Here is a 14979-nt window from a genome sequence, read left to right on the forward strand (position 1 = left end):
ATTCTCTCAATCTAATTTCCTGTCCTCTTTTCTTTACCTTTTTTTTTTTTTTTTTTTTTGCGGTGCGCGGGCCTCTCACTGCTGTGGCCTCTCCCGTCGCGGAGCACAGACTCCGGACGCGCAGGCCCAGCGGCCATGGCTCACGGGCTCAGCCGCTCCGTGGCATGTGGGATCCTCCCGGACCGGGGCACGAACCCGCGTCCCCTGCATCGGCAGGCGGACTCTCAACCACTGCGCCACCAGGGAAGCCCTTCTTTACCTATTAAAATTGTACACATTTTCAAAGCCTGCAGTAAATGCTGCATCTTCGGTGAAACTTTTTCTGCTTGTCCTCGTTGGAATTTGACTCTCCTTGGTACCCTTCTAACACGTTGTTCACTTTGCGTTGACACTTACCATAAATGCTATTTATAATGAAGCAGGTTATTTGTGGATATACTTACCTTTCTAGGTTGTGAGCTCTTTTAAACAGAGCAACTAAGAACAGTTCCCATTTGTGCCCACAATGCTTAGCCCAGTTCCTTGCATATATTAGTGCTCAATTGTAATAGAGGTGAACCAGATATTTTACCATTGAATACACGTTTGTGATGTTTTGTCCCTAGTAGCCTGATTTACATACAGATATCGGAATTCCACATAGAATTCCATCATCCCTCTCCCTTACACATATTAACCATGTATTTTTCTGAGAAGGAAGACACTTACACATTTGTACGTATCCCCAGGAAAGAAGAGGAAGGGGACCAGAAGTAGAATTTAACGGATCTAAACCATAAAAACTGAAGAGTGCCCAAATTGACATGTGTTGATTTGAGTGTTGCTTTTCCCTTACTTCTAACAAACAAGTTACCATATGCTAGTTACAAACAAAAAGCAATCAATCTGTATATTCTTATGATGACTTAAGTCATAATCTGACTAAAACAGTTTTTCATAAGTTGTGTTTTGTCACTGAAAGTGTCATGTGGGTGAAATAAATAGCCAAATTATGTATTTTATAATTTATTTCATTATATGAATTCAGATAGATGAAGATCAGAAAAAGTCAACTCTGTAGAATTATTTTAAATTAATAAGGCTATGGAAATTGTATTTTAGTTTCATTGGTCTTGGAAATTTTATTTTTGTCCCATTGGTCTTTCTGACCGACTATCAGCTTTTAGCTTCTACTTCTAAATTACAGTCTAAACTAACTTCTATCTTGGTTTACTATTTTCCAGTTAACTAAGGTAGACTATATCTTTGTAGAAAATGTATTCAACTTAAAAAATTTTTAATATACCTTTTTTCCTACAAATGCCTTCAGGCATTTCCAGCCATCTTAATCATCAATTTGGGAATTTTTACATTGAACGGGTTTGTATTTGTATCTGTGGATATTATGAGGAAAACCCAAAATTGCCTTGCTGTGGCTCATTCCATCGCTGTACTATAGACATTGAATTTTTATATTTAACAACCATGTATTGTTTAATGCATGCAAACTGTATACCAGTATATGAACAGTTTTAATTTATATCTTTTTTTCTTTTGGGATAAGACTTCAGAAACCCTCTCATCAAAGGAATTTCTTGAAAATGCCTATGTTCTAGCAGTTCTTCTGTTCTTGGCTCTTATTCTGCAAAGGACATTTTTGCAGGCTTCCTACTATGTAACCATAGAGACTGGCATTAATCTCCGTGGAGCCCTGCTGGTACGTACAAGCTTTGAATGATCTTGGCCTCTTGAAAATGCCACATACCATCCAGTGATAGGAATGGTAGAGGCTTCAGTTTAGTTTTTTCCTTCCATTTTCACTGTGATATTATGACATCAACACTTCTAGGATCTAATGAATAAAAAAGAACCACAGAGCTAATTAATAAACCCACTGAGAATTAAAAATAATACTTATAATAATATATTAAAATATTTTGAAATCTTGCATTTATTTATTTCTGTTACTATTTGTTCCAGAGATTATGTTTAAATTTGAATATATGTTTAGATTATATCACAAGAAAAAATAAGTTTCTCTTTAGTTGAGGACTGAAAGTAACAATACTGAAATGAAAATAATGGTTGACTTAAGAAGATGGCATTATAGGGTTTTTCTCCTTTTTTTCAAAAATTTTTAAAAAGTTATTTTTTTCAATGAAAATAAGCATAATGTTGATTATTAAGTTTAGAGCTTCAAGTACATTTCTTTTTTTTTCAGGCCATGATATACAATAAAATCCTGCGGCTTTCTACATCTAATTTATCCATGGGTGAGATGACCCTGGGTCAGATCAATAACTTGGTTGCCATTGAAACCAATCAACTCATGTGGTTCTTGTTCCTGTGTCCCAATCTATGGGCTATGCCTGTTCAGGTAGGTCAATATAAGTAAGATTCTTATTTGCAGAGGAAATAAGAACAAGAAGATATCAGTTTTAAAATTTATTGTTCGTTTTTTCATTCGTAATGGAAATCCAAATCCATGTGTATATCATTCACAGTGCTTGGCACAAAGATTTAGAATGTGCTTTATTTTATCAAAATGTGTTTATACACAGATCAACTAGGTAGCTGCCTACATGGTGTAATTTAAAATGCATCAAAAATTCCAGGCTGCCTCTAAATGACTGCATCAGAGGTGACCTGAAGGGAATTTTCATTTTGATTGGAATTCCCAAAGAGCCTAATTGATTAGTCACTAAACTAATGTGCCATTGCCTCCAGAAGGTCACTAATAAGCTGTTATCATTGGCATATAGGCATGGTTAAAGGCTTTAACTGTATGGATGGATACAATTCATTAGTTGACATCTTGAGCTGTGATAAACTGAGCTATTGGGAAATTGAAAAAAAAACAACAACAAGAGAAGATAACAGGGTTAAAACCTGAGTTTTAAAAGAAGAAGGTGACAAACTGGAGAGGCTAGGCCTACATGGTTCAGTCTTCGGTTTGGGAAATAAATTTAAAAAGGGAAGTAAGGTAAGATGGGGCACCAGCATTAGCTTCTCCACGGTTTTAGTTAGACCTACCCTTTTTGTCATTAAGTGACTTCTGGGGTCATTGAGGAGCTGACGAGCTCAGATCACTTAGTCCACAAACAACTATCTTGTTCTCTTACATGATGATGCTGGTTCTTACTTTCTATCCCCCTTGCCTTGAAAAGCTAATACAGTTCCAAGAGAATATGGGATGTTAAATTTATGGCGGGTGACAACATTTTCTAGAAAAATCTTGTGTTCTTTTAAAAATTTTAAGCCTGTTTCAGGTTGAAAGCCTCCTTGGGACCCCTCTGCAACTTCGTGCAGTAAATTGGTTCGGTACCAGTTGCACACATCATGACACTAAAAATAAATTCCAGCTATTTAGCCTTCGCCAGATAAATCATAGTAAAACTCAGCTGTCACAGTTGAGCTGACTTCCAAATACACTTAATCTAATAATTAAGAAACACTGTAATTTCACTAAAAAAATCCTTCCTTTCATGCAGTGGTCCCCACACCCCTATTCTTTTTCCCCTTGCCTTGTATTTTCCCTGCTAGATCATAATGGGCGTGATTCTGCTCTACAATTTGCTTGGGTCCAGCGCGTTGGTTGGTGCTGCTGTCATTGTGCTCCTGGCGCCCATTCAGTACTTCATTGCTACAAAGTTGGCAGAGGCTCAGAAGAGCACTCTTGTAAGTAACATCTTTTGGAAACTTTATTAGGAAAATCTAGTCATGCGGTTTTATTTTTAAAATATAGGAAATTAATACATACCACTAGGATTATTTGGAAATCATTATATTTCATTTCAGTTCTTAGGCAGCAAATGGGAAATTTCTGGGCTGCTCAACAATTTTTAAAAGTGGATTTGACATCTAAGACGGAACGGTCTTAGACTATAAATGCAAGAATCCCAATGCCTGATGTTTTCACAAGTCATGATGTGATGAGGCTTTGGATCTTCTTGTAGGTCACTTACCTATACTTACGGGTACTAGAGAACGCACTTACGGGTACTTTAGATTACACGTACATTGGATGCCAATTACTGACATGGGAGAAATGGATCGAGGAACAAATAAAGGGTCAGATTTGGTGCTTCTGAAATTAAGTGTCCCTAGGGTTGAATCAGACCATGTGATGAGCTATGGAGTTACACTGAAGTGTTTCAGTGGCAGCTGCTCTGCCTGAGTATGTTCGTGGTCAACTTGGCAAGCAAGAAAAAGCTTCATTATTGACCCTTTCTGGCTTCAATTTGCCATGAAATCATTTTATTTGAGCAAGAATTGGCTTCTTTTAAAGAAATATTTGCAAATAATAAAATTGTTGACAGCATGTTTAGAAATAAAGTTTGATTAAATATGAGCAAGGCGGTCTGTAAATCAGGCGTGAAGTGTAGGGATGCTGCCACTGGTGGACTGTTTCCCAAGTTGGTGTTTCTACCGTGACAAGCAAGTCTCATGTCACACAAGTGGTTTTTATCACTTGTTTTTCTGCCGCTTCTGACGAGGTTCCTTATTATTTCTGTCTGAGCCATCTACCCTCTTTACTCCAGGACACGAATACAGAAAGGTGTGGAAGAGGGACACAAAGAGGGGACATGACAAACCAACATCTGACTTTCATTTAGCCATTCATACTGATTCGTTCACTCACCAAAGCAGTCATTGATAGGCCCTTAAGACCCTCAAGAGACAAAAGGGTGAATAAAATCAGATCATTTGCTAATGCTGTTTGCAGCAACATGGACGCAGCCAGAGATTATCATACGAAGTGAAGTAAGTCAGCGAGAGAAAGACAGATATCATATGATATCACTTATATGTGGAATCTAAAAGATGACACAAATGAACCTATCTATGAAACAGAATCAGGGACATAGAGAACAGACTGATGGTTGCCAAAGGGGAGGGGTTGGGGGAGGGATGGAGTGGGAGTTTGGGGTTAGCAGATGTAGCATTTATACATAGAATGGATAAACAACAAGGTCCTACTGTAGAGCACAGGGAGCTATATTCAATATCCTATGAGAAACCATAATGGAAAAGAATATAAAAAAAGAATGTGTATATGTATAGCTGAACCACTTTTCTGTACAGCAGTAATTAACACAACATTGTAAATCAGCTATACTTCCAAAAAAATCATATCATTTGCTGCTTTTGCTTCCTCCTATCAGCCTTTTGCCACTCTGCGGATCCTTTTGAGAGTTCACAGGTGATGTTGCACTTTCCTAGTAATTCTAATGTAAGATTTGGAGGAAACTGAAACAGTTGACAAAAGAGAGGCTTTTGGATCTGCCACACATCTCTTTACAGTTAATCCAAGTGGTTAGCAATCAGTACCTCTAAGTTAGGCCTTACACAAGAGCTTATGAAGAAGGAGGTGGAGATTTCTTGACGTTAAAAACAATAGCCTTGGTTTCAATAAGTGTCTTATGAAGACTCACTGTGAGCACACACAGTACTGTACCCTCACATTCCCAAATCAGAAGCAGACTGACTTTTCTTATATTCATTGTTTCTCTTTTCCTAAGTATGAGGGATAGTTCTGAGGGGAGAAAGAAATGATTCAGATATTAGAAGGAGCCATTGGAAGCCTCTTTATCATTTCCCTACATGTCTGTGTGTGTTATCTGCAGATATTATTCAAGGAAATCATGTGAAACTTAAGAAACTGCTTTTATTTAAACCAAAGCAAGAGAGGCATAAACAGTTTTTTTAGGTGGAAAGAAATTTGAGGCCGTCTCATTCAACTCTTCATTTTCACACTGGAGGCAGCAGTACAGAGAGTTTCATTGCTTCTCCCGGGAATCTCACAGCCATCATTAGACTCAGAGCCAGGCAGAAATCACGCTCTCCTCAATCCCTATCTAGCATGTGGTGTTGCCTCTCTGATTCACTTGGATGCAGCTTGCATTGTTTTTTATTCCTTTCTTTTATAGGATTATTCCACTGAGAGACTGAAGAAAACAAATGAAATACTGAAAGGCATCAAACTTCTAAAGTTGTACGCCTGGGAGCACATCTTTTGCAAGAGTGTGGAAGAAACAAGAATGAAAGAACTATCCAGTCTCAAAACCTTTGCTCTTTATACATCACTCTCCAGTAAGTTGCTGTTGCTCTGAGGACCACCGAAAAACATGTGGTCTGTTCACTTTAACTTGTGATCATTGAGGCATTCTGGGCTTCAGAGGAAGTCCATTTATTTTCTCCATTTGTGTGGTCCAATAGCCGCTAGCCACGCGAGGTTATTTAAATTTAAAGAGCAGAGTTAGGACAAGCTAAGAGTCAAGTAGACCTGAATTCAGTTCTTTACAAATGTGTGTCTTTGCCATGTTACTTGACATCCGAAATCCTTGGTTTCTTCATCTGTAAAATGGGGATGGTGATGATTAGTAGTACTGATCATTGAAACCCTCTTATCAGTTACAGTTGGGATGCATCATGGGTTTTCAGTAAACATTTATTTAAATTGATTTGACTGTAATACTGTTGATCTTCTTGTCCCCAGACATCCTTAAAAATTATGTGAGGTTGTCTTCCCTGTCTCTTTGGGAGTTTATGTTATTATGTTTCCTCGAAGATTGCATGTGAAATGCCAGTTTTGAAAATTGAGGAGAAAACAGTGTCAGCATTTCCAGTTGAAAGAAGCCAAACTGCATTCACATAAAATCCTCTTTTCCAATACACTTTCAAACCTTTTTAAATACAAAGCATTTTCTCCACAACTCTAATTTTTAAAAAGCAATTGCTACAAAAATATTATTGTTTTTTTTCTCAGAGAGTGACACTGAATGCTCTCAAGAATAATGAGTTCGTGTTAGTACAATTCTTCTGAACTTAGCCAGACTACTCTCACTAATATTTGATTTAGTTTGTGTGTCAGTTTTGCTCATTTCTATTGTTCCCCAGACCTCCAACAACTTAAAGTTTTGAAGGTTTATAGATTGTTTCCTTTGAATTCTAAACTACTTGAGTCCTTAGAGATTATAAACATTACTTTTGTGAAATGGATTTAAGGAAAATATTTGGTTTATATAGCTCATTTATTCTAGCCCTAATGCTGGATACATTAGAAATGAAATGGGGAGGAGATTTATCTTCCAGCTCCGCATCACTGCTAATATGGTGTCAAAACGCTAGAAGATGGAATGATTGATATTCACTTGCTTATATGATAGTGCTCTAAGCTGCTGGCTCCTACAATATATTTCTCTCTGCAGTGGACTGAAGTTCTCGTGGCGAGGATGGATACAGCCAGAAATAATGATGATAATAATGATAATAACAAAAATATATTGAGATACTCAGCCAATTATTGCCATAAGTAGCTTTACATATATCGTCCTATTTAATCCTCACAACAGCCCAATGATTTTGATTCTTTTTTTTTGGGCCACGCCACATGACTTGCAGGATCTTAGTTCCCTGGCCAGGACCAGGATCGAACTCAGGCCCCAGCATTGCAAGTGCAGCGTCCTAACCACTGGACCGTCAGGGAATTCCCCAAAGATTTTAATTCTGTTATTACCTTCATTTTGCAAATTAAAAGATTAAGGTGGAGAGAGCTTAAGTAACTTGAATTTCCCCCAAATCATCCAGCTACTAAATGGCAGGGGTGGGTTGCTAACTCACCTTAACCCAGTTATGTAAGATTTGGGTTGGTGTTTGAAAGTCAGAGACAAAAGAGAAGAGGACAGAGGAGGCCATACTGAAAAGAAAAACAAGAAATCATGATGGTGAAAACGCATAATCATGTTTTTATGATTATAGGCAGCAGGAATTCTTGTATCAGTCGTGTAAAGTTCCACTTAACACCACTTCCAAGTTTTCCAATTTGATTACGTGTGGTGTTGGTGGTGGTGAAGAGCTTCCATTATCTGAGTTGAATGGACCTGGCTCTAAATCTCAATTCTGCCACTTCATAGCAGTATGGCTTTGACCAAGTTACTATTTCTATCCTCCAAGCCTCAATTTTTTCATGTGTGACAGTGGAAAATAACAATCTACCATGTAGGATTGTAGTAAGGATTAGAATAGACTAAGGAATGCTGCAAATGTTGACTGACTTGTTGATTGACTCTATTCCAGGCACTACATCCAGGGCTTCCTACTCATTGTTTTGTATAACGCACCTGGCAAGTGGGCTAGTGTTCAATAACCTCCCTCAGTTTTCTCCTCTAAAAATTGGTGTAATAAGAATAATACCTTTCTCACAGGTATATTGTGAGGGTCAAATGAGGCAGTGGACGTGGCACTCTTCTGTCACTGTTAAAAATAGTTTGTAAATAGTATTTGCAGAGTACCGTAAGTTTAGACCAAAAAAAAGAAAAGAAAGAAAGAAAGAAAAATGTCAACTGTATAACATAGTGGTTACTGTTGGGTCTTAGAGTGCAGGCTGATCTGAAATGAAATCCTGCCTCAGCAACTTGTCTGCTATACATCCTTGGTTGGCATTTGGTGGCGTCTTGGTTTCCTCATCAGGAAGTTGGGCAGTATTAAGCATACCTGGGGGAATTAAATAAGATAATGTATGTAATGTGTTTAGAAAAGCACCTGAAACATAAAAGCGCTCAATCTGTGGTATCGGAAAATATTGAAAAGCAAAGTTAAACAGGATAAATACTAATAAAACTGAAGGTCCATCTCTATGATCAGTGTTCTTGCCACTGGAGATCATATCTGAGGGCAAAAGAGATTCTGTTAAATCATTTCCTAATCTCCACTGCCAAATGGTCATGTGCTGTTCATGGATTTCATTTTTTGGCGAAAGACAAGGATACCGTTTTATTTTTTCTCTCTTCACTTTGATAGAGTTTTATATGGAGAAGTGGGAAGAACATGAAGCTTTTGACTAGAAAGGTCTGGGTTTTATCCAAGCTCTGTCATCTCCTAGTTTGGAATCTTGCCTGTTACTCATCTTTCCTAAGTTGTTTCCTCATTATTGCGCAGGGTAGTTGTAATCATTAAATAGGAGAAGGTACTCCCATCATACCTCAGTAATTGTGAGTTGTTGAGTAGTGGCAGAGTGAAGTGGTGGTGAGTACGGTCTGAGGAGCCCAGCTGTGTGACCTCGGGCGTCTCATCCTCATCTTTATGATGATGTAGGAAGGGTCCCTGATAACCTGCACTGGGTGCAGAGTGCCAAATAAATAGGTTTTAGTAAAATAGCAACTGCTCTCACTCTTCCTCATCAGGAGGAGATTACTTATTTAAAGATATTTAGAATGAGTTATAAATCATGATGTGGAGGAAAAGAATGAAATACACTTAGGAAAAAAAGGTAATAATAGCCAGAGAAAGGTGAAGACAGAAACATGATTCCTCATCTGTACTGTTATGAGTCTCAGAGCCGTGTTTGGATTGCTGGTACCGTACAAGAATTCAGATTTGATAGCTAAGCCACCTCTGGACCTTCAGAAGCACAGGCTGAGTCTGTACACAGTGGTAAGGACAGTTCATGAGAGCGGATCATGAGAGCTGGTGATAGTTTTTAGATGGACTGTCTTCTGAGCATCAAGAAAACTAGATTATAGTTCTTGCTCTGCCATTGCCTGGCCCTGTTACCAACAATGCAGTTACTTTTTGGTCCTCCGTTCCTAAAACTCTATGGTTTATGACAAAATAACTACAAATCATCAACTTGGCTTTTTATTTTTCCTATTACTTCCAAATGCTAGTATTTTAGCCTAAATATGAGTTTTTCTCATTTCAGTTCTGCATATTATGTTTGTCAAGTGATAGTGCAATATATTCCTGGAGAGATATTTAAACAAGCAGAGGGCCCAGGATATGGAGCTATTTTATTAAACAAAAGGTCTATAAGTGAAAATTAATATCACTGCTGGAAGGAGATTTTTCACGTGATGTCGAATTCTTTTTATCTGTGTAATATCCCAATTTTTATGTTTTTAAGTTAGTTTAGTGGACCAAACAAAATACAGACCGTGAATACTCTGAAGAATGCATATGTGTTAAATTCTAATAACTTTATCTAAATTTTGCTCTTTGTAACATTTCATAAAAAAAATAATTTTTCACATTTTCTGGTTAAGTCTCACCTATGGGAGTTCACAACTGTGAACCAGGAAATACCAACTGGGAAATGTTTGTGGACTCAAGACAAAAATGTTACTTAATGTACTTGGTCTTTCCTGTCTTCAAGGAAAGTTAGAGTAATAATTGATGATTAATTAAAGTTACTGAAATGTCTCACAGTTCACTGAAACTAATGTATTTGGTTTCTTTCCACAGTCTTCATGAACGCGGCAATTCCCATAGCAGCTGTTCTTGCTGTAAGCCACTTTTTCTTACCTTAAGAAATGGACTTAAGTCAGTGTTCAGAAATGACTTAGGAACAAGAATGGGTGGGTGGTAACATATATTACCTCACCTTCAGTTTTCTCTTTGCTGTCTCCATCGTGATAGTTCTAATCCGGGGTTTCTCATCCGTGGCACTGTGGACCTTTTTGGGCCCAATAATTAATTCTTTGTTGTGAGAACCTGTCCTCTGCATTAGGATGTCTAGCAGCATCCCTGGCTTCTTATTAGATGCCGTTAGTACCATCAAAAATATCCCCAGACACTGCCAGATGTATCCTGGGGAGCAAAATTAGCAGAGGTTGAAATTTTACTGTCCTAACCTCCATGACCTGGTTCCTGGACATTCTTACAAGATAGTGCTAGATCAACAACTGGAAAATGTTAAATGATTACATTATATTTCAAACAAAAAGAACAAACCCAGGAACTAGTATTATACTTAGAAATATTTGTAAACAAGTCTGCCTTGGACACCATTGTTGGCGATTTTAGGAAAGATCTACAATAGAGACCCTAAAACATTGGAATGTTTCCTTTTTTCTCTCAGAAAATTTAGTATTGGTTGGAAAGAGCCTGAGTAGGTGTTAAGAACTCTGGATTCTCTCATGGTTATTCCCCCATCTCAGTAATCTGACAGAAGTTAATTTTCTAATCCGTCAATAGAATCTGTTTTGCCCCTTTCACAAGTTTACTGCTAGAATGAATGTAAACCATTAAGTACTCTACCAATAGCAAGTGTTATTTTTCTTAGGGAGTGATTCGGATGAAGTAATTGTATTATATTTTTCAGAGTTGCAATGGACATATTGGCATAGTAGAATTTGTTAGGCTTGTAAAATTGAACAAGTATTTGTGAACCTTTCTCTAGCTTTCTCTAAAATCCTTTCTATGCACAGACATTTGTGACGCATGCGTATGCCAGCGGGAACAATCTCAAACCTGCGGAGGCCTTTGCTTCACTGTCTCTCTTCCACATCCTGGTCACCCCTCTCTTCCTGCTCTCCACTGTGGTCAGGTTTGCCGTCAAAGCCATCATCAGGTATGTGCTGGAATGTCTGGAGTTCTTTGCTTGATTATAGAAATGCTATCTGTTCATGGTAGTAAGTTAGAAAAAGTATCAAAAGAACATCCAAATCACTGCCCAGAGATAACTTGTTAAAATTTTGGTATGCTACCTTTCAGTCTTTTATCTATTTCATATAAAAATAATTATTCTAAAATAAAAATTTTGAACTTTGGAGGGTTAATTTTCCCCTCATTAAGACCATAATACATTACGTTTATTGGCTACATGATATTCCATTGTTGGGAAGTATTCTAATTTACTTAATGGTTACCTCTTTCTTAGACATTTAGAATGTTTCTGTTTTCACCTGTGTAACATAAATAATGTAAATTACATTTGAGAGAAGCATCTTTTTATCTTTAAACTTTTCTCTGATTATTTTCTAAAGTCAGATTTCTAGAAGTGGTGATACTTGTTCTAATAGATGCATCTTCTTAATGCCCTTGATGAGTATGGCCATGTTGTTTTCCATTGAAGGAGACGTAGGTCAAAATGTGTACAGATTTTTAAGTTTTTTGTAATGAATATGGCCATAATATTTTCCAGCAAAGCTGGGCCAGTTTATGTTTTTACCGGCAGTGATGGAGAATGTTCATATCAATACATATTTTCTGTTTTAATTTTAGTTTAATTTGGCCAAAAAAAAAAAAAAAATCCAGGCTCACAGTCTCTGAAAATGGAAAAAACTTTGCAAAACTGAGTGCAGGGTTTTGTTAATTTTAAGTGTACTTCTATAGGTTGCTAAGCAGTGTAGACTTTATGTCAGACTCACAATTTCCCATAAAAATGGACGTGGTCTGATAATGACCATTTCCCCACCATTTTTACTTGTATTATATAATAAATATGTTACCATACTATATTATGCTACCCTGTATGTGCTATAGTGCCGTAGCTATGTTTCAGTCTATATTATAAACAAGGTAGTCTTAGAGTGGTATTTTGCTTTTTGCTATAAGGTCTTATAAACCTTATAAAACCTCAGCATGTTTCATAAACAGTCATTATCATATTTATATCTGGCCTTTGAAAGAAATGCCAAGATGTTTCAATACAGAAGGAAAATTGGAAAACTGAGGCCTTAAATATACTAAGCATAGTGTTGTCATAACAGCAATGTAGAGCATCTATTGTAAGGTCCTTTAAAATGAAATACTTTCCCAATGTCTATGTATTGTTAAGCAAACTATTTTTGAATATTCAAGATACCAGAACCTCTAGTTTTAGGCAATCGTTTATATTGGCTTAACAAAGACTTGATACCAAATATCATTAAAATTCATATACCTTATCTTACTATAAACCAGGTTCTGATTTTTTACACTAATACCTTAACAAGATTTCGATCCTATTCTGTAAGATATGCTGTTAGTAACAGATTCTGGAGCTGTTAAGAGTTTAAAGCTCAGGCCCTCTGACCTCATCTGCCCTCATTTTCTTATTGTTCTGACTTCTGAAACACTTGTACGGATCACTGACTGATTTCTGTAGCACCACTTCCAAATTAGGCAGTGCTCTGGAAGGGAAGCGACTTCAAACAATAAAACTGATAAATGGCCAGAGTCTGCTATTTTGGTTCTTATTTTCATTTTCTCCACTTAATAGCTGTCCCTCTCACGGTTGCCTTTTTAATTGAATCTGACTTTGTGCTACAAGTCAAATAGAAAGCAGTTGATAACTAAGAATAGATCAGTCCTCTGAAATCAGGAGGTTACCAAGCACCGAAAGGACTTTTAAGAGTTACTGTGAAAGAAAATTAATACATCTAGGAGTGTGGGTTTCCCCAAGTCCATAGGATACAGTCCTGCTGTAGTAAATCCTAGTAAAGCTGAGGGTGGATCGTAGTCACCGTATATTTCTGCGTAGCACTCTCTCTTCTGTACGTTCCAGGGAAAAGGCACTTGCCAGTTTGATAAAGACCAGTCTGTTTTCAGGGCTCAGCTCCAGATTTCCCAAGCCATAGGCCAAATAGAATCAGCTTATAAAAACTTGCTTCTCTAAAATGAATTTCAGTGGTTGATTTGTGGGTCCTAGGGAGATGACCAGTCAACAGAGGAGGCCAGTCCTTTTTCCCACTGTGTGCCGGTTCTCGGAACCCAAATGAGCGTCTTTCCCAGTGTGGACTGGGCTTGGCATTTCCTCTGCCTGGGAACCCGTGACCAGGCTTTAATGCCAGTTGGCCCACAGCGAGTTGAGCAGCCTGTTTATAATCGGAGACTTTGGTTAGCTGATTTTGAAACCTCCTCTTCAGGACTGTGGAAGTCATAAGTTCTTTGCTACACTCTGAAATGCATTCAGAAATTTGGTGGGTTAGAATAGGGTGCAGCATACTCCGCGACTTGTGTTACGTGTGCCTGTAAGAGATGTGTGTAAACTTCTCTGCTGGAGGAAAATTCCATGCCATGTAAAATTCGTTGCTTCGAGAAAATTCTATGCTTTCTTTTAAAAATGTTTAGCTTGTTAGACAAAATTGTCTTTTGTGGTGCTCACTGGGTGGGATCTTATGTATACATAATAAAATGCAAGAAAGAGGCAGTTAAGATTCAGGTTATCTCCTAGTAACCCCAGCACCCCACATCATTTGAGTTTTCTGGACCTTTTATGGTGATGTGTTCGTCTACATTTGCAAAACGGAGGGAAGAAATGAAGGAAAGTAGGAAAGTCACTAGTTTCTAAAATATTAAAATATTTGAATTAGTGATTTTTTTCATGATGCTTGCTTTACTTGTCCTCTTTGCTTTACTTGTAAGAAAATAGTTTATGTGTTTTGCTTTTCTGGAGGAAAAGGTTAAGTTGCTATATTGTATCCTTTATAAATAATTTGAGTTTAGGTTTCTGGTACTTGATGTACAATGCAGTATCTATATCCAGAGATGTTATTTACCAAGGAAAAAAATGTGTAAAACTAATCCCTTGCTTTGGTGGAAGATAACTCTGTGTCCTTTCTCTCATTTACCTCCCAAAGGAAAGTACCCTTGGCTAGTCTACTGTGATTACCTTCAATCAAATAAATTGTTACTATATTTATCGTAGAACATGCTCGCAGGTTGACCTGGTCCACATTTACAAAACTTTCATGGTTTCCACAAGAAAACACATAACTGCCAGCAACAAAATCAGTTATTTCCCCAAAACATAGCACCTGTCCAAGGTACTCAAGCTGTATATAAACACTCAAACTTGAAAAGTGAAAAAATATCATCGGTAACAAAACCTTAAATACGTTGATGAATTACCTAAACAAATGAGAAATTAGTAAAACACTAAACTTAAAGGTGATGGAGGCAGGACAGGGAATTGTTTGGTATCAAGTTTACCTGTTTTCAATACCTGCACAGCCATGGAATACTCATTGTTCAACCACAAGCATATTATTTGGTGCCTCTATGGCTCAGCTTCCACACTTATCAGATGAGTATCATAATGGTTCCTGCTTATGGTGGTTGGGAGAATTAGATGAGATAATACATGAAAAATGCCCAGCACATTGCCTATATATTTTAGATATTTAACAAATCTCCATCTTACTAACTTAACACCATTTTATTGAACTCCGTTTCATGCTTCAGGGATATATCTTTCTGTGGATCCACATTCATTTATTAAGCAGTTCAGGTACCTTG

The 14979-nt window shown here is 37.4% G+C and overlaps 1 protein-coding gene across 8 annotated transcripts in view; it reads left to right on the forward strand.

The window, feature by feature from the left end:
• The window catches only part of ABCC9 (ATP binding cassette subfamily C member 9), a 153296-nt gene that overhangs the window by 24709 nt on the left and 113608 nt on the right, over positions 1-14979 (forward strand). For all 8 annotated transcript variants that reach the window (XM_073788976.1, XM_073788975.1, XM_073788973.1 and 5 more), the window contains 6 exons: positions 1544-1696; positions 2201-2356; positions 3523-3657; positions 5910-6072; positions 10222-10262; positions 11187-11329. In XM_073788976.1, coding sequence (XP_073645077.1) covers positions 1544-1696; positions 2201-2356; positions 3523-3657; positions 5910-6072; positions 10222-10262; positions 11187-11329 — 791 coding nt within the window. The remainder of the gene's footprint in view (positions 1-1543; positions 1697-2200; positions 2357-3522; positions 3658-5909; positions 6073-10221; positions 10263-11186; positions 11330-14979) is intronic.

Source organism: Tursiops truncatus, chromosome 11, assembly GCF_011762595.2.
Source record: "Tursiops truncatus isolate mTurTru1 chromosome 11, mTurTru1.mat.Y, whole genome shotgun sequence".
Lineage (NCBI taxonomy): Eukaryota > Metazoa > Chordata > Mammalia > Artiodactyla > Delphinidae > Tursiops > Tursiops truncatus.